Here is a 20371-nt window from a genome sequence, read left to right as displayed (position 1 = left end):
CAACAATCATCTCAGTACCGCCAGCCACTGGCCTTGTCCTCCATTCTCTTCTCCCTCGTCTAGGCTCATGTCCACGACAGGCATTTCATGGTGTCACATACTGCTGCTTCTCTTGCAAAACTCTATCTAATCCCCTCTGGCCTGGTCCCCCACAGGGCATCAGACCTGTGTGGCTATTTCACACAGGAAGTGTCCGGCCCTCTACATCGGTGAAGAGGGAAGATTGGCCAGCAGTGAGGCACTCTTCCCCCACGTCACTTATCCCGGCCACGATTGCTCACACCTTCCTGGATCGAAAGGCTCTGGTGCTGGAGAGACAGATTTATCCTTGGACCTGGTACAACCCCCTCCTCCAGAGCTCAGAGGTCGACAAATCCCCGTCCTTCTGTCCTTTCATCTTCCCCTCCTGTCCCCGCTTTCCCCCTCACGGCTCCGCACCCCTGAAATATTTCACTCCGTTTCATTCCGAGCGAGGAATTAACCTCTTGCTCCTTTACGCACCGCAGATAGGTATATATAAACGTTCGAGAATGATGAGGAATAATTTATATATGTACATGTATCCATTCAGCCAATAAAGAATATTAAAGGAGCTTTAGCATAGGGGTGGTTAATTCCAAGTAAGTCGATAAATCATATTGAATTACTGGTGCGTAAAGATTTTAATGTTCCCCGAAGGTGGAATTAAGTTTGCACGGAGATGGATTAGCACGGCAGATATTCCGCGGCGCAGGATGCATATTTTAAATTATCCCTGACTAATTTCCATTAAATTAAGATGATACCCATCCTCTGTTTCCAGCGCTGAGCAAGGTCAGCGCGGTGTGCAAGTCGCCCCGCCACTTTTTTGGTTCGTCTGCGAATCGAGGTGTTGTGGGGAGTACGAGAGGAATGCTGGGTCCTCGCTGGCACCGAGGAAGGGGTGACCACAAAGCGCGCTGGTTTTGGACAGCCTGGTCTGCATCGTGCCCTTGTCATGCCTTGAAAGAAACGCGCGGCACTGTCATGCGAGGCGTGGACCTGGTGCCAACTTTAGTTTTTAAACTGCTCATGGGTGTTTTACGATGAGAATCTCACTTTGGGAATGTTTAGTAGACACTGTTATAAGAAAAAAGATAGCGTAGCCTCTGTAGGATCATATGTGGTTGCATTGCCTCTGTAGTAACAGGAATTACTGCCGTTACTCATTTTGCAACACTGTGAAATAAATACTGATCTGTCACAGATGCAGCAGGGTTCCAGACAGTTTTCTCTTTAATCCGTAGGAGTGTGAACATTTCCTAGATATGCAGATCTGTGTTTTTTCAGCTCCGCCCCTTTCACAGGGGCAAGATTGAATCCGGTTCCTGCACACTAGCTACCACGTGCTCTCCAACGCTTTCCAAATGCACCTTTCTTCAATTCGCAATTTAAAATCGCCAGGTCTCCACAGTTGGAGATACAACTGAATAAAATGGTATCAATTCTTTTTTTTTTGTTCTGTGCATAACTAGTCAAGATTTAATTTGTTATCACATGACTCTACAAGTTGCAGAGTTTCCTGATTTCTTTGGCAGCTCTCTTACTATTTGTTTTTTGTCGCTGCTCTGTTACAGAGAGCCGAAGCAAGCCTGCATGTAATAGGTTGTAATTGTTCTTAATAGTCCCTCACAGAAGTGATTGTTCCAACATGAAATGGGCCGTTCAAGAAGCCCAACAGGTGCTCTTTGAGCAGTGGAGGAAGAGAGCTAATTCTGTTGCTGTGGGTGTGGTTATGGTGGGGGAGGCCGAGGACAGGCTCTTTATTTAAGTAAATTGACTGTAGGCAAAGAAAGGGCTTCGCAGGCAGCAAATAAAATGTGTGCATTAAAACACCCACGGCAGGCTTACCTAAGCTGAGTCCCGTTGCTGAAATCCAGGGAAAAAACAGGAAGACAAACAAGCAGGTCGCTGCAATTAATATTCAAGCTCCGCTACAGGGGGAAGACGGCCTTTTCTGCAGGTCCATTAGCATTTCCTTCAGAAAGGTCTTCGCACTCTTTCAACATCGCTGGCAGAGAGCAGACCTCTCCTGACATTTCCAGTCTTCCCAGTGCAGCGGAGGCTCGTGGGCCGCGCTGCTCATACCTGCGGTGTGGTGTGGGCTGGAGCTGGGGCCAGGGGGGGGGGGTCATGCACAGCTGAAGACTGGATTCAGATGAGCAACAGAAGAGGGAGAACAGAAAGACTCTGCACTCGGCTCTGGGTGGAAGTCCCAGTGCTGGGCTGGTGTGTCTGTCTATTCCCTCCATCGTCGCTCACTGCGTTTAGACTGCAGCTCTGAAAGAACGTCTGCAGCGATTGTAGCAGAGCCTCCAGACTGTCACGGATGTCGGAGAGGACGAACCGTAGAATGGCAGGAGAGCGAAAAAACCGTGTGCGTAGCGGCGAGACGGGGGTTAGCCCGGGCTCAGCTGTTCAGGGAATGCCGTATAGAAACCTATGCCCTCAGGTAGCGGACGTGGGGCAACCTGGTGCTAGGCAGGTTTCAGGACATCCGAACGTCAATGCTGAGTCAAGGCAGACTGAAAGACCCGGAAATATATAGCCCCAGAGAGAGAGAAACACCGGAAGGACAGCAGAGGACCGGAAATGAGAGACAGGACAGAAGGAGCGCCCTCTGGCTGCAGAGGGCGTGACACAGATTCCCACTGGCCTTGTCGTTATTTCCTGAAATGAAAATGAGGTGCTGAATGGCAGATAAAGACATGGGTGGGTAGGTGAGTGAACAAGGACGTAATCTGGCCCCAGTGCTTTTATTGCTATATAAGGAAAGGAAACAAGTGTAAAAATAAATCATGAAACAACAGTAAAGGAAGTACTGGCATGAGTGTGGTTCTGATGTCTGTGTGTTTCCTCGCTAGCGCTCGTCTGTTCTTGCAGAGGTGCCGCTGAGCCCCGGCACACAGCAGCTCAGTCCCCTGGTGCTTCCTCGCTGAGCCGCCCGCTCCAACCACACTCTCAACTCAGCCTTTAAGAAAATTGCTGTAAAATGAGCTACACATCAATAAAACAAGAGCGAATCTCAGCATCGCATCTGTCAAAGCGCAATCACTCATGTTTTGTTTGTACTGTACTCCACAGCTGTAATGCACACAACAATTCGGGGCACTGTTGTTTATTCCTCTGCTGTAACGATCCGGGTTGAAAGTGTCTGGTGAAGAAGGGCTGCAGTGAAGTAAGATGAAACACTTTGTTAATCACACAATATGAGCAAGGCTAAGAGGAAGCCTGGCACTGTGAAGATTCACACAGAGGACGCGGGACTGAGCCAGCAAGTAACTTTTCCTCAGGTAGAAAAACTGTTGAAACTTGAAACAGTCGCCTTTAGGAAAACTGCCCACCTGGTTCCCATCCAGGCTATCGTGGAATCCTTTTCCTGAGGCAGATCTGGACAAAAAGCCACCAGGGATTGGTAACAGGATAGCAGGATCAGTAGCACGATTAAGGGTCTGGCTGTACTGAAGCACGGTGATGGAGAGCAGTAGAGGGGCTACATGTGGACCGCAGTGCCCAGCAGATCCTTTACTACGAAGCCCTGCAGTTACACAACCCAGTCGCTTTCAGGACTGATGAGAACTGGGTGTATCTGTCCAGCAGATCTGTCTGACAGTTTGGGCAAACTGGCTCAGGGTTGTGATTCTCTGTTCTCAGTTCAGCAGCGACCTTGTCCCCAACTGTGCACAAATCGCTCTTTTGCCCTGTGTGGCTCCAGGGATTAACCCAGTTAAATGCAATTGTTCTATCTCAACGGATAATTAGCCTAGAGCCGTAATTAATAAACACACGATGAAAGAAGTGCAGTAAGTCTAATAACCCACGCAGCAAAGCAGACAGAAATATGTCTAATTGCAGAAATGGGTGCGTGCGACCCTGGAGCATATGCAAATTAGGCTTGTGAAGTTTGGAATAGCTGGACACAGGCAATTAGGCAGTCAGACACATAAACCCCATCAATTCTCAGAGCTCACAGCTGCGTTTCTGAGTGATAGATGGGCATCGGTCTTGTCAGAAACAAGTATTCGAAGGCCAGCCTGTTTAACCCAGGAGAAAGTGAATAGACGTTGCCATTATTATTTGCTGGGGGAATGTTATTCAGCCTGTCATACATGTTTAATTGCATTCTTGAGCAATTGCTCACTGTAGATGGAGTCTTCTGTGTGTTTAATTACACGGGCTTGTTGCAGAGTAGCCCGCTGGTATCTGTCAGGGGGAGGCTGGTCCAGACCACTTGTGCTTTAAACTGCATCTTCCTGTAAAATCAGCCAGTCAAAGTCAGTTTCATGCCTGTCCTCTTCACTTTGAGCAAAATCTCAATCGGCTTTAGAAAAACACATAACCATTGCAAGCAAGCAGTACAATACATACAGAATGTTTTAATTAAGCAAAAATAAATACGATTTGCGTGACCGGGTCTGGCCGCTGGGACCCCAGGTGCAACAGCAGTCCAGAGACTCCCTGGCGCACAGCGAGAGACCCGTGTCTCCAGCCTCCGAGAAAGAGTCTTCGCTTGTTTGAATCTTCAGCCCACTTCCCCACAGCACACCTTGAGGTCACGCTGGGTACACGCCTGAGGCTGGAGGGGCGATAAAAACGGTAAATGTGAGAAGAGAACGGAGGAGCAGTATAGTGACTTTACTCTCATACTGAAGCAACTATATCCCAGCGTTAGACCTCCTCATTTATTTTTCTGTGCAGGACCAAAATAACATTTAACAAGCTAAGAGGGGCCGCGTGCTTGCTGTGAACGAGCTGATGAGAAGTCACGTGTCACTTTAAGATGTCCTCACTGCTGCGTCCTTGGATGCTTTTAATAAACCGCCCAGTTCAATCAGCTGAAATAAGGAGGCGGAGAGGCCCAATATTAATTCCTTCAGTAAGCAGGACCTTTGCAGACGTGTGTATTTTGTCTCCCATGCTCGTTCTGGAAGATGACTCAGAATCACAATTCCCATACAGGATGCTGCACACACTTCTATTTTAATGTGGTTCTCCCAAGCAAACGGTGACTGAATTGCACTCTGAAATTGAAAAGGCGTAATTCAGATGCGGAAAGTGGCGTAGGTTTTAAAGTTGCTTATTGTCATACCTGTGAAAAAAACCCATAGAGATATTAGGAAAATGTTGTTTTTTTAATTCAGCTTTCTGAAAAAAAAATTGCCAAATGCCAGAGGGAATAAAGACATATTGAATTGGGTAGCTTAACAAATGAATAACAGAATTGAATTCTATTTGAATAAGAAAAGAAAGAGTCCTACTCATTTTATTTTCTTTTTTAAGATGTACAGTGCCGTTTCAGAGGTTGATTACATTAAAGTGAAGGAGGGCGAAGGATATGTTTGAAGTTACCTTGCGGCAGTCGTGCAAAGATCTGTGGACATCAATTGGATCTGATCTTTTAAAAAATTAGCTTTCAGACGACGAGGAAAGGGCCATGCTTTTTTAACACTCTCTGTTTCACATTGCTGTGGTTGTGCTTAATTAGGACACCATTTGGGAAAACAGAAAAGCAGTGGAGCTGTGGAGGAAAGAGCCAGTTGACCGCTTTTAAAGTTGTATCTGTGCTGTAGCAGTGTTGAGTGTGCAGAGCTCCTCCCAGCCCACTGCTGGGGAGGCCAGGGGTGTCCAGTCCTGGTTCTAGATCGCTGGTGTCTCTCCGGATTTTCATTCCCATTCAGATCTTAATGAGCTAAACCAGCAGGATCCTGACGTAACTACACAATTTGAACAGCTTGTCCCAGCTCTTTAGATGCTTCTGCTAAAAGAGAAGACTACTTAAAGAGACCTACCTGTAGCACGGGTCCGCCTGGACTGGACCCCCTGCACAGACACACCTGCCCTTCTGGACAGCCCAGGTGTAGATGCTGGCCATCCTGTGATTGCTGCTTGTTCGCAGTCAGATCTCTCAGCCTGCAGTGTGTTTGAAGAGTGGAGCTCTGTTGAGTCTGGACTGACTGTCTGTGGTCTGTGAAGGTCTGTGGCGTCAGTAGGGTCAGGAGCACAGGCAGGACAGTGGGTTTTATATAACACTGGGATCCAAAAATAACTGCTCCCTTTTCCCTAGCTACCAGAAGAGAGATTGCTGGAATTTAAGATTTCCTCATCTTTAATCTTACAAATCCTGAGATGTATATGTTCATTCTCTTTGCACCTCTATACAGTACCAAGCACACATACTTTAAAAAATCATGTTTATTCAGCAAGACAGGATCAAGGAAGTCCATTGGCTAAGCTGGTGCTGCTCTCAGTGCTAATGTGTGATTTGAAATTTGGTTTACACATTTAACTGAATATTTTTCTTATAAAAAGTTATACATCATAATTTGATTATTCCATATAGGAATAAAGCAGGTGAACTAGGTTTTATCTGTATTAATGATTTTAAGACCATGAAAATGGTTACAAGAGAGAGGAGAGCATCCGGTCCATTATAGCCCTCTGGTAAGCGACCAAGTATTAATTTGTCAATGAAATGGAGTGCCAACTTAGACTTGTTTGTGCCAACGTGTCCATTATGACTGATCTCACATCTTTATTCGGCTGTGTCTAACTTCACTGCTTCTATTAATATGAAATGTTTTGCTCTGATGAATGAAAGGTCCCGCAGAGCTGCCTGAGATGTTAACCCTGATGTCTTAGCTTAGCTTCGCTTCACTCTGGGCTCGTGCTGTCTGGCCTCTGCAGTTCGATTGGCGAAGCAGTCTCTCCCCCCTCCCCTGTTGTGCAGAGCGGCGGCGGCGAGTCACCTGGACGGGCCCTGGACTCGGCGGACCCCCGAGAGAGTGAGCCGAGAAACTGCAGCCCATGCAGACGCACCTCCTTGGAGGATCTCTTGGCACTGCCCATCTCATACTTTCCTCTCCCCTTTCCTCCGCAGGACAAATGACATAGGATGAACACTGCTCGTCACCTCTTTCTGTCTGTGCTGTCGTCTCTTCTTGCGCTGGCTGCGGGCTCGGAGCTGCTCGGTCAGAGCACCGCGTGCTCGTCGTTGGTGGCCGGGGTGCTGTACGGCTCCTTCTCGGTCAAGGACCTCTTCCCGCGGCTGGCGGCGGGCTGCTCCTGGACGCTGGAGAACCCCGACCCCACCAAGTACTCGCTCTACCTGAAGTTCAACCGCCAGGAGCTGGCCTGCCGCCGCTTCTCCCCCATGGTGCTGCCGCTGGACCATTACCTCTCCAACCAGACCTGCACGCAGCTGGACGACATCGCCTACGAGGGGGTGGAGCTGTGCCAGGCGCGCGGGCCCTTCGCCTTCCTGCAGTTCGACAAGAACTTCGTGCAGCTGTGCCTGACGGCCGAGCCGCGGGCCGCGCAGCCCCCACCCCGGGAGGCGCTGGACTTCCACCTGGTGGAGGTGCTGCTCATCAACAATGAGAACTCCAGCCACTTCACCTGCGGGGTGCTGTGCCGCTGGTTCGAGGAGTGCCTGCGCTCCAGCGGCAGCAGCGAGCGCTGTGGGGTCACCCAGACGGGCTGCATCTGCCCGGACGCCGCCCCGCCGCCACCCCTGCGGCCCGCCACGCCGCAGAACGAGACCGTCTCCAACGTCATCCTGTCTCCGCCCAGCAGCGACTGCTGCGTCACCCAGCTGCATTCCAAGAATGCCATCGCCATCGCTCCCAGAGACGTCCGGCAAGGTAAGCCCAGGCAGATGAGCTCTGGGGCTGCTGTGCATTAGTGCAGGAGCCTGTGTTCTCAAAAACAGAGCGAGGCTGTCTTTCCGGAGGAGCTGAGAAATTAAGTGACTGTGGCTGGTCACTTCATTGCATTGTCTTTGCACGTGCAGGGGAGTTTCAAGGCTGTGTCTTGAATTTAAACTCTGTAGCAGTACCGGTGTGCTGAAGACGTTGCAGCCCTGCTTGCAGAGTGGAGACAGGTATTTTTAGCAGCGAGAATCAGCTATTTACAATGCCAAGAAGGAGGAGAACCGTCTCTCAGTTCACACTGTTTACCCACTTTTCATCAGCCCTTCCCTGCTGTTCAGCTGATTTCCAGGTTATCTGAAAGCTTAAGAGTCTAAAACAACTAATAAGCATGTTAGCAAACCTTTAAGAACCCAGCGTGATGCCCATGTATCACTGGTGCTCGGAAAGCTTTCTAATTTGTTGGCTCAAATGTATGTGAAATATCCAGTTAACACGTGTGATTTACTCCAAAAATACCTCCCAATTAACTCAAGATAGGTGATCAATCCAGGAATCTTCCTAAGTGCTGTGACACCCTGCTATAGCCACGTGAAGCTTTTTTAAATCATCCGGAACTTCTGCAGCTCCAGTGTGCATGCTGACTTCACCATCAGGTTTTCACACAGGTGTGGCTTTGGACCTGCCTGTGGGCTCCAATCTCACACCAGGGTCAAGCAAGTTGAAAACAGGCTTCGTTCCTGCAGGGAGGTGGTGGCGTCCTGCTAGAGGGAGAGCTCTCACTGCTGCAGGGTCGCCCTCTGCACAGCTGAGCTGGAAGCCCTTGATTAGATTAATAGATAGACAGATGGATAGGAGGAGAGGCAGCTTTTATTTTTCTTGCAGCTGAGGTGTGAAAATTGTTCTATCAGATTAGATTTGTTCTTTGTGCTTGTCATTTTTCAGACTGCGTGGAGGAGCGCTATCTTCATGGCTTTTTAAGCGTGATCTGAGAGGTTGGTAGGTGTCCATGAAAATCTTTGAAATTCAATTAGTGCAGAGTTTTCTGTGGAATCAAGAAGAGAACTGTATGCAGCAAAAATAAATCCAATTGGTGTTTTTCTGTGCTGCAAAGCTTTGGGAAGCCTCTGCTAGCTGGGAGGAAACATTGGAAGAGTTACAAACGAGAGTAGGCCATTCATCCCAACTAGCCAATTTTGTAGTCAGGAGCTCACCGATTCCCATATCTCAGCTGTCAATTTTTGGAAAGAAGCTAGGGCATCGTCTTTAAAAACATGCGTGGGTATCTTGTTCCAGTCCCCTCTAATCCCCTTCCATAATGACATACCACCATCAGTTTTAAATGGTGCTGTGTTCTACTTGTCTTCTGGTCTGTGTTTCACTCTGTCCGTGAGAGAAAGGACTGAACTCACAACTTGCTCCCTGCTGTACTACTGATTACTGAGGTATCGTGGTGGAGTCTGAAGACATGCTAGCTGTTCTGTGAGAATCGCCATGTGTGTGAATGAAGGTGTTCAGTTGTTTGATCCAGCTTTGAGACACCTTCTACAGAAAATGTGCTTTCGGTTTTGTGTGAGACCTCTGGATGCAGCATGATTTCCAGCACTTGTTTTTTTATTATTTGTATTTAACAAAGTGAGAGTGGAACTGTTTGTCTTTCTCGGTGAGGGCGGGTGGATCTTCCCGTCATTCAGATAGCCAGGGGTGTTTGCTTTTTACTTCTCTTCCTGGAGATTCTTTGTGGTGGGTGGACTGGAGTCTGGATGAGATCCTTGCCGAGGGCCGAAATTTGTGCTTGAAAGCCCAGAGCAGGGGGCACGTGGGCGAGAGCTAGCTATTGGATATGCTTCAGCCTGGGCGATGTGTCCCAGCTGGGTTAAGCACTCGTAACCCTTTAAAAGGCTGACTTCATTGATGGTCGCTGGCCTTGTCCCCTGTGCCATCGAGACTGGTTTAGTCAGGTCCTCTTATCAACAGCCTACAGCCATGTTAGCCTTCATTTGAATTAATCTATATTACATGTGTTCCTGCTGTTCTGATTGAAATGAAAGAAACAAATACACACAAATTGTATTAAGCTTGTATTAAATTGTATTATTTTTTTACTCAGATGCTTGATTCTATCGAGTGCTTTTCAAGTTTTTTCATGTTTTCGGTTCAGCTTCATGACGCTTGACGCACAGCTGGATGGGAACGCGTCACCGATCGGGGAAAGACCCCAGTCGAGCGCCGTGTTTTCAGACCACTGTCCCGCAGGGAGTTTTGTTATTTATTGGAAAAGGGTGGTTCCCTCCCTCGGACAACTCCCCTCCATCACCTGTCAGGGAGAAGATGGAGCAGAAAGGTTAAGAGAGATGGCTGGAATCCAGAGGGTGACGGTGGAGATTAATTCCACTCATCGGCTATGCAGATGCAAACCAGCCTTCTTGTGCTGGTTTAATGGCAGGGCACCAAGATGAATTGTTACAGTTAACCCTTGGGGACCTCGGTTTTTAATGAACACGGCTGGATTTATACGGGTCCAGCCGGACCGAATTGATTAGGCCTGATTGAAGCCCGCTCTTTGTGCAAGACATCAAGTCTGCAGGTCAGCAGCCTCTTCACTGCGCTAAATATTAGCTTGAGTTCAGGCTGCCACACAGCGCCTGCGATCCGGCAGGAATTCCTTTGCATGGTGGGATGACACAAACATGATACATCTGTTCTTTACTTCCCACCACAATGAAAATACCCCACAGGGGGTCTGATCCGGTTCCGCTGCTTCTATGACACCGAGCACCCCCTGTCTGCTGAGACCCTGAGACAGAGTGGTTTTTAAGCCTCCCTATTCTTTCTCTTCATTGCTTCTGTCTTCTGCCTGCCTTGAGCCTCCCTCTGGACTTGTTCCTCGTGGCTCCCAGGTGATGGACCGTGGCACGATAAGCCCTGGGCCGTGGGAACTGGCGCTGTGTGTATTTAGCGCGCAGACCCAGCTAATTTCCAAGAGCTCTGTTTTCACGGGACTACTCTCTTTAATTCATTTCATCCACCATTAATTCACTTGATGCGCTTCCCATGTGCCGGGGCTTCAGCCCCTGGAGGATCGCTGGGGGTCCTGGCTGCAGCCCCCCAGCTCTGTCTGTAGGCCTGGTCAGGGGTTCCTGGGCCTGAAGCCGTGCAGGTGCGCTGTCTCTACAGCCATGTACTGTGGTATGCACATGCACACAGTCATGAACTCCTGCACAGGCGGACACTGGTTTGCAATAGTTCACTGATGTAGGTGTGATCAGCGTGCTATCAGCTGACTGCCAGGAGTGCCGTGGGGTCATCCAGTGGTTAAACCCAAAGGCCCTGGTATGTGGAAAAGGTGTGCCCAGCCCGGTTCAGGTCTCCTCCCATGGTTTGTTCTAATATTTTAAAAAATAAACTTTGAAAAGGGGATCCTGTGTGAATCCCTTCTGCCTACTCACCACGGAAAACAGACTACCAGTGGTGAAGCTGTCAGCAGTGAGAGGGGCCTGCAGGACGTCACCACAGCCTGGCAGTTTAGGGACTCGTGACGCAGATGCTGTCGGCAAGTTGCTTAGTGGGTTCTATGGGAATTGTAGTTCTCAAGCCAACACAGTGTCTGCGAGTGATCGTAGCTACTGGGTGGCTCAGATAAGTATTAAGACAGGGTTACAAAAGCAGCTGCCAGGTTACAATTATTACCTTTGGAAAAATAATTTCCGCATTCCCTTTCGAAGTCATACTTGGACTGTGAAAGCTGGAAAAGAGAAAACGTCCTTCCACGCGCGGAAAGAGGTGGCGTGCCGGGGGTTTGCAGGCGGAGATCATCTCCTCCTCGGGGCACCTCGTGTCACGACTGCCGCCGTCCAGATCGAGCCCTGTCCAGGCTCCTCCGGACATCAGTGTGTCTGCCGCAGTGTCCTCAGATCGGAGCGGGGGGAACGCGCCGTGTGCGTCAGTGCCACAGGCTGGCCGATTTCACAGACGATCAGGTCCGCAGCCTGAGGGCGCTGACGCCAGGCTGGGAGAATCACTCCGGAAGTGGCTTTGCGTGACTCTGCTCTGCGGGGGGCTGTGGTGGGCTGGCTCAGCAGGGGAGGCAGTGACAGGGTGTTTTGGAGGTTTTCTTCCTTATGGCTTGTTGGGCCTGTTTTTTTTCTGCTCTTTGCTCTTTTCCAGTCCTGCCTCGAGGCTGTGAGGAACAGCGGAGGTCCCGAGCCCCCCAGGGGAGCTCCGAGCGCACGTAACCAAGCAGAGAATTGTTGTTTTATTACCTCTATTGATTCAGCCCTGCGAAGTGCGAGAGATGAAAGCAATCTCCCCCAAGAGCTTGGCCATGTTGCTGCCCATCGTGTTTTTTTCTCATGTTTCATTCGCTTACTTGCAATTACAGTATAGTTACTGTTTCCGATGTCCTGGTCCACTGCAGCACCTGTCCTGTGAAGGAAGACAGTTCACACAGGAGTGGACTGGATGGACGAACACTGAGTCCCCCAGGAGCTCCTGCTTCCTTCCTTGTGTTGGGATGTATTGATGGGAGGAAGATGCACAGCAGTCAGTTCCCTCTTGTGCTTTACCAGATGCAGTGCTCTTGTACAAACTGCACAGAGGAAGCAAAACAACAAAATATATAGTAGTATTTTAACTTCATGACTACCCAGTCCTTGGTGTTGGCTTATATAAGAACCAACAGTTGGCAAAACCCAAAATAGATGGACAGTGCCCTGCAATTGTAGTCTGATCTATTTCCCTGTAGTCAGCATTTGTTCCACTGCATTAAACAGACCTAAAATCAAACCAGCCACAAACACTTGAAAGCTCTTTTTCTTTGAAGTTTTCTAAGCAGGGCAGAGTTACTGTATCTGTCCTTGATGTTTCCACTCCTCCCGCCCGCCACGTTTTCTTTGGTGTTGCAGATTTTAATATCATTCTTTGACTGTGAGCTGGCTTGTCGGGGGATGGCTGCCTGCAGTATGTGCAGAGAGTGTCGAGGGATCTTGTTGAGCGGAGAGCCGGTGTGGACCTCTGTGTGCTGCTGTGCGGAGACTAAAGCGCCTCGTGCAAAAAGCCTGTTTTTATTCATTCCTTTCGTTCTGGTCTCGGCAGCTGGACTAGTTTTTACCTACTACGGTGGATGTGAGCACCCCCTCAGCAACGGTGTAAAACAGATAAAACGCCTGCACTAATTTGTTAATTACTCCTATTTCTAAATTATGTCCGTTTTTATTGCTGTTGTACATCCCTGACATACTCGTATCAACAGAGCACCTCTGCCCTCTCACAGCTGTGGGGCCATCCGTATTTGCCCCCTGTTTCTGCCCCTGTGGTAACAGTGCATGCCTCTTCTGCCCGACCTTGCGTTTCAGTCCCTGTGTGCTGCACATGGCTGAGCTAGTGTATCAGGAGGAGTTTGTATCTGCTCTGTTTTGTGCTGGGTGTTTTTTTTTCTTTGCTGTGAAGGGCTCAGGTAGGAAAACATCCATCAACCAATCAAACAAAATTCTCTTGCTGGCGAAATGCTGGTGTGACCCAGCTCTGGGTTGCTTTCTGCAGGAGGGCATCAGCTCGGCCACCAGACAGGCAGGATGGCCAGTGTCCCTTGAGATACCAGTTACAGAAGCCTTGCTGAGACTCGTGAGCCACTCCCTTCGGAGCCTGTCCGTAACCAGTGTTTTTTTTTATTAATTAATATACAGAAGCGAATAAGCTGAGATGCTGAGAAATCAACGTACAGCGTCTGAGGCCATTATCCTTCCCTTACATTCACACCAGAAGAGATTGCAAGGAAAACAAAGGAAGAGTGTGGGTGTCTTTGTTTGTCTGTCCTCCTGGAACCCCTTGATCACTGAGCTGCTGGTATTTGGCAGCAAATGGGCGACTCAAAGCTGTGATTTGATCGATGTGCTGCTTAGCTTTGCAAAAGCCCAGAGAGCAGTGAGGTGCAGAGGGAGGTGTTGTGGTTCTCCTGGTAGGTGGGACACCTGGGAGTTCAAGTACCAGCTGTGGGGTCTCCTGCCTGTGGGGTCTCCTCCTTTCTCATGGAGGAGAGACCCCAGGCTTCCTGTAGCCAATCACCCTGCAAGGCGGAGGGGAACGAGGGCACATAGCGGACACCCGAGGGGCATGCAGACTCCACACAGACAGGCACAGAGGGCATAAATTGGACCCAGGATCCTGGGGCTGTGAGACAGCAGTGCTAAGGGCCCTGAAGCCATGCTTTTCCAGTGCCTGATATTACTGCCTTCTAAACCTGCTTGTTTCGCTGGGCTTTACACCTTGAAGTAAAGTGCCCCAAACTGGCGTAATTAACAAACAAATTAACTTCTCTGCACAGGGATTGATGACAATAGCAAAGGGCAGAAGAGAAGAAGGACAGGAGCTAAAAGCCATCCAGTGAGTCAGTCTGTTCAGTGTGTACTGGGGGACAGTGGTTACGACACACACACTCCCAGATCCAGAACAACGTGTGTGATTTACAGTCCATTTCACAGTTCAAGGCGCTCTTAGATAAACAGTTCGTAAATTTAAGCAGTTGGTGGCCGTTTTGCTATGAAATGGGGTCTGGTGCATAAAGAAGACAAGTTTAGAGGCGTTCACCCTGGGATGGATATAAATCACAGCTAGAGACCCACACGGTACTAACTGCCCAGGGTCTGAGCAAGACAAATGGTTGGCTGTAGCAGCAGTAGGAGGGTTGACTTCAGTTTTCTGCTTCCTAATTTATTTTTCTGCATGCACACGGCAGTGTAGAGCTTTTAGAGATTCTCTCTTGTTCTGCACTGTTTCCATCTGCGTACAGAAACACAACTCTGTTGAGCCAGATGATGTCACTGATGAGGAACCACTGCCTGTGGGTCAGCTGGGCAGCTCCTGTGCTGTTTACTTAAGCTGTTGGGCTCAGTTCGCGGTGAATGAATTGATTGTCGACAATGTTGCACCGCAGTGTACAGTATGTGAAGGGTCTGAGGTGCAGGTCCTCTGTGGAACAGTGTCCTGAGAAGATGTCCAGTACAACAATGAAAAGGAGCACGTTTGGGGATCAGCTCACTTACTAAATCAATAGTTTCCAAGCTCAGAGTCTGCCTGCATAAATATCATTTTGTTCAAAAAATCTTTTTTCTTGGATGCCGGCACGATGCGCTGGAAAGACACTGAAGTTGTGTCTGGAAGACGTCCTGGGCCAGCCGTGAGATTATTTTCCTGTTGTTGAGCGTGTTTACGCAGTAGCCTGGCCTGTGGAGCCAGCCTTGCACCTGGCGTTGTGCACTGTGATTGCTACCGAACAAGAGAAACAATAATCAATCCTCATTTACAGTCCTAGCTGACACGCTGCAGCCCTCAGCCTGCACTCTCTCAATTACACGCTCTCTGATTTTACACATCCACCCTTTTGATGTAAAAAAATATGAAATGGCTGCAATCAACGGGCATGAATACGCAATGAAATGGAAGCAGGAGCACATTTGTGCATTGTTTTCATATAAATAGCTTGCATCTTTTTGTCGTCTCTAAGCAGCACAGAGCAATGATATGAGTAATAAAGTTAATTTTGTTCAGCTGAGGTAGGTAATTTTTACCAGCATTTCTAGAACAGCTCGTAGTCCCAGTGCTCTCTTGAAAATTTTATATCACGCGTGACTTTTTTCATGTACGTCTTTAATGCTACTCCTTCTCTCCACTGACTTTTTTAATAAAGATTTTTCTTTGAGCGTAGGCTCTGTTCTTTGGCAACAGGCATTGGAGGATCCCATATGCAGTACGATCCAGTCTCACTTCAAATGAAGAACACAAAGAGCTTTTCTGGTGATCTATAGCCTCTTTATGCAGATGCAAAACAAGGCAATTCTATAAAGTCTCTACTCTTTCGAGGAAAGCCGGATCTAAGGCCTCTGACATTTTGCCATTAGTGCTATTAGCACCTGAAGTAAATTATGCACAAACAGTATTGTGGAAATTGCAGAGCTCTGCTCTGTTTGATCTGGGGGAACATTAGCTGACGGGGAATTTAAAACCAGGTTTCTTGTTCTCGTCAGTATCCAAGCTGATCGGGGGAATGCTTGTCTGCCAAGGAGGGAGAGAGGGGAGCTGAGAAAGGAGGCGAGAGTCTCACAAAGGGAGTCGAGATGAAGAAAGTGCTGGTGCTTTTGATTGCTCTTGGCAACCTGGATTAGTATTCACCCGGCGTCGCCTTTCCTCGCTGTCCCTTCCATACCCTGCTCAGTGCTGAGAGGGTTTATGAGGCGCTTTCATTTTCGCAAGCCTCGGCCTTCCCAGGGTTCCAGTGCAGAGGCTTTGATCCCTCAAGGCCAGGAGACTGTAAGAGCTGGGGCAGCCCCGTCCACCTGCCCGTCCCGGTCAGGCCCGCTCAGGCCTGGCCTGCACGCCAGGACAGCCTGCACAGCACCGCTGTGGCTCCCTGCTTCGAGTTGTGCGGTGGCGTCTCTCCGGTGGCGTGCTACAGAGGGGGTTCAGTTTTACTGGTACGAAGGGCACCAACCTCGACAGGAAGGTTAACGACCTGACAGAACCTGACTAAACCCTCAAAAAGTGCCTTGAAATATTCAATTCCACACTGTAATCACTTCCTATTCCTGAAACAAATTTCCAAACTGTAAAGTTACGGCACCACTCCTTAATGAACAGCAATGTTCCATTTCATTTGTAGGATGAAACAAGGAATATGTGACCACGCACTCAGAGGAGCTGCCTTAACATTTACATTTTTATTCAATTCATCCAGAGTTAATGAAGATTTCAAGCAGCCAACTGCAGATTCAGAGCTGTTGCAAACCTCTAGGCTATTGATCGGTTCTTCTGGCAAAACGGGTCTGGGCATTGCGGAGAGACTCTCGTGTTTCTCCTTGCCTTTTAATAAATCCTAAAAGAGCCCACAGCTGCATTTCAAAACACAGCAAACAGAGGGCAAGGAAAGGGGAGAAAATGAACATCTGAGAGTGAGAGGAGCTTTTCTGCTTGAACATTGAAAGGTAGGCAGCTGGGATTGGATTACAGTGCCTGTTGCAAGGGGATTACTTCGAAAACTGCTTCAGAACAGCATGTTTCCTCTGTGGAAACTACAGAGATTTCTTTGTGCCAGGAGAACATTACATGATTTTTCTCCGTCCTTTGCCTGACATTCTCATTCCGGTGTGCATCCATGAAAAATTTTATGAAATAATAACACTCCCTCCCTGCAGTGTTTTCAATGGGCTGGGTGAAGTATATTGCAGAATGCAGCCCTGGAACTTTTTTTCTGGCCACGTGCCTTGCTCTCAAAGTGTTGGGATTATAGCCCCACGCTCGGCAGGCGTCGTTATTTCTACAGCTGGGCTACTGTACAGCTGCCGCCCCACTACACGGTCCTTGGTTTCTGACGCTGCAGAGGGACAGAGAGTTTCCTGCACACTCACACGCTGTGTGCTGGGAAGAGAAGCCCCCTGGCTGAGGAGCAGGCTGCTGGACTCACTGGGGACAGGTCCCCAAGACCTCCGCCACGCTGTCGACCTGGAGTGAACACCTTCACCGCGTGTTCACAGACGGTGGGGGTTTACAGATCACATCTCTCTGCCTTGTGCTGAAAATTCAGATCGTTATTGTCATCAACAACAGTAACAACATATTAATTCCCTGTAGCACTACTGCTGCGCACTTGTCCTAAGCCATGTACATGCTTTAAACAAATTTTAAAATAACAACATAAAAGGGATGAACGTTCAGCACAATAAATGTTAATCCCACTCTGAGAAAATATCTTATTCCACAGTGCCTGTGCGTAGGAGTTTTCCTTTCAAAGCGACAAACTCATTATTTTCAAGGCTAAGCAAATATAAAAGTACAGTGTTTCTGGAATTAAAGCAGATTAAAGGTTTATTCTGAATTGGATATGGTATCTCATGGTCCATTATAAGAAAAAAGGACCTGGTGAATAGGACAACATTACATTTTGATTAATCGATTTCAACGCTGAATGCTTGCATGTTTTCTTGGACTTTGTTCCTTTAAAATTTTTCTTCCACCAATGGCATCTACACGTCAAGCCTGCCAATCTACCTGATACAGACCCTGCATCGTATACCAGGCACAGTTTTCAGAATGTAGTCATTTTTTAATTCCGCCGTCAGTCTGAAGTCTCAGCAGGTCAGGCAGCGTCCTTCACCGCAGTCACATCTGTTGGACTCACACTCAGGTCGTGCAGTTTTAGCAGCTCGTTTATGTTCATTTATTCTGACATTAAGTGGATTTTTCCCAATCTGTTTGCTACCCAGAGCACTCCCTGATTGACAGTGCTATTTATCATAATACCGAGCAGGTTTTCAAAGTCAAGAAAGGCCTTCCTGACCGCGGAGAGGATCCGAGCTCTACTGCAGACAAGCCCCTGCACCGCTAACGAGCGATTTTCCAGTGTGCATGGGTTTTCGATTCTTGAGCCTTTCTTTCTCTGATTGAATGAATTTGCTCTCTTTTCCTCACTTAACGCTCAGGTTCAAGTACCAAAAGCAGCACGCAGGCCTATTGGAAACCTGTTTAATTACAACCTGAAGAGGGGGAATGAGTCATTTTTCCAGGCTGGGTCCTGTAGAAGGCAGGGGAACATGGCTCAAAGGAGTGTAGTGTTACACAGGTTTTGACTGTCTTACTTCAGCTGTGGTAATGCCTAGTTTGAACTGCAGCTGAAGTGTGTTGTGTTTCAAAGGAATAATGCTGTGTTGTTGTTATTTTTGCTGTTGTTTCTGCCTTTGGCTTATTTGATATTGGTTCACTAAGCCTGGTGATCCATGTAGCTTGGAAATGTATAGAGCGCCAAGTTTTGCTTCTGGGAAGGGTTCTGTTGTTTGGGGCTACTGCACGAGACAGAAGAGCAATTCGAAGCCAGTGACTTGAGGACCCACCCCAGTATATTATTAGGGTACAGAGGGGAAGGGGAACAGCCGATACTACACTGGGCGAGAAACAGGAAGTGGGTGTCGATCCCTGTTTCTTCAGAAGGCCGGGACACGCTGATGGGAGCTGGTTTTTCACCGTGGGAGGTGTTGAGAGGTGTTTGTTGTTTTGTCTTAGAGGAAGTGCATTTCCAACAAGGCTCAGGAAGGAGTTCAATGAGGGTCTCATGGAGAGTAAAGACCCCTCTCTACTCTCGGTCAGAATGGGTTTGATCACTCACCGTTAGGAGGCGCTCCGCAGATATTTTGGAAGGTTTGGAAAAGTTCAATCTGGCAGCAAAGAAGTTTTCAGCACTTTCCCGTGAGATGTTTTAAAGAAGTGAAGCATCCCTCCTCTTTTCTGTCTACGCCTGTATATATAACTATCCTGTTCTTGTTGGCACTGGCCTTCTCTCTGCAATGTATGTACTGTATGCGTACATCAGTGAAAGTATGCATACATCAGTGACAGAGCAGAATCATGAGCTGGGGTTCAAGTCTTTGAGTGGTGGGAGAAATTCCACCCCAGACCAGATTTGAACCCAGGACCCTGGAGGTGGAAGTGGCAGTGCTTAGATGACAAACCACTGTGTCATCTTGTGCACACGTATCTTAGACACTTAATAGACCCTTCAGCCTCCCAGGCATGTGTCCTCGTAATCTGGTTTTGTTACTCTTGAGATGAAAATTGGCCTTGATGTGCGCTGGACGGGACAGCCTGCCCATCTGGGTGTCCTCCGCTGATCTGAGGGCTGAGTCTGAGCCTGAACGAGAGTTTTGAGACTGGACAAGACCACGGCCGCTGTGAACTGAATTTATAGAAGAGGCAACATACCGGGCTCTAGCTTGCTTGCTTCTGTATCTCTGTGAGGGCTGTGGCTGAAAGAGAGTGCTATGATAGGCCCAGACTCTCCCACTCACCCTGAGCGGCGTGCTAGCTCTGCTGATTAAAATCGCATGTGCCCAGAGTCTGTCCGCGGCGGGCATTGGTGTAGCGGTCTGAGATTGTGGCAGGCCTTGCATTGGTTACCTTTTGGGATCGGTCAGGGCCACCCTGGGGGGCTAATACTTGATTCAATCGGTTTAGAGTCCATTTAACTCGCAATCTCTTCACCCAGGGGCTGCTACGAAACGAAACACCAGCTGCAGGTTGGCAGCTCATTCCCGCCCGCGGGGCAGTTCGAGGTGTGAATTCTGCCCCCTGTGTGTGTCCGCAGACAGGCCTTTGGCAGCTGCACGAGGGGAGCAGGGGAGGTCCTGATGCTCCAGGTTCGCACTGTGCTGTGACCAGCTACATTGGAGCGATCCGATCCGATCCGTGTGATCAAGTTCGTGCGTGCCCTGCCAGCCCCCCTCCCTCCCCCCGCACCGCTGATCCTCCAGCCTGCAGGGGGGGGAGCAGGGAGCAGGAGTAAGACAGATCGAACCCCCTCCAGGTCTGCGTACCAGCCCTGCTGGGGTTGAGAGCCCCGTCGGCTCTGGGTTGTCCCCAGTGGCTATTTAACAAGGATGAATGGCAGGAAGCGTCTCTCTAATTGCAGCAGAGGTCTGCTGACCTTTGCCCTTCCTTCAATCACCCTGCCAGCCAGGATTGTGCCACTCATCGCCCACGCTCTCTCCCTTAAAGAGCCACTTGCTTGTTATACTGTCTACCCCGGTCTGATCTTTTTTCCTGTGATGGGAAATCTGATTTTTTTTTCTTTTTTTAAATGCAAATGAAAGTGTCTCCATCAGGAACCAATGTTGAAGTTGGAACTCTTTTAAATCACTGTCATCCTGTATTTCCACGCCGGTTTTTTT

General features: G+C 48.7%; 1 protein-coding gene across 1 annotated transcript in view; it reads left to right on the top strand.

Annotated features, from left to right (window-relative positions):
* The window catches only part of LOC148820358 (adhesion G protein-coupled receptor B1-like), a 53371-nt gene extending 33609 nt beyond the window's left edge, over window positions 1–19762 (top strand). Inside the window, exons 2-8 of the mRNA XM_088932400.1 lie at window positions 6896–7658; window positions 11523–11644; window positions 11832–11895; window positions 15927–16080; window positions 17035–17191; window positions 18134–18222; window positions 19690–19762. Coding sequence (XP_088788526.1) covers window positions 6911–7658; window positions 11523–11644; window positions 11832–11895; window positions 15927–16080; window positions 17035–17191; window positions 18134–18222; window positions 19690–19762 — 1407 coding nt within the window. The 5' untranslated portion in view covers window positions 6896–6910. The remainder of the gene's footprint in view (window positions 1–6895; window positions 7659–11522; window positions 11645–11831; window positions 11896–15926; window positions 16081–17034; window positions 17192–18133; window positions 18223–19689) is intronic.
* The last annotated feature ends 609 nt before the right edge of the window (window positions 19763–20371 follow it).

Source organism: Atractosteus spatula, chromosome 14 (assembly GCF_055471065.1).
Source record: "Atractosteus spatula isolate fAtrSpa1 chromosome 14, fAtrSpa1.hap1, whole genome shotgun sequence".
In the NCBI taxonomy this organism is placed as follows: Eukaryota; Metazoa; Chordata; class Actinopteri; order Semionotiformes; family Lepisosteidae; genus Atractosteus; species Atractosteus spatula.
This window is presented reverse-complemented; position numbering and strand designations above follow the sequence as displayed.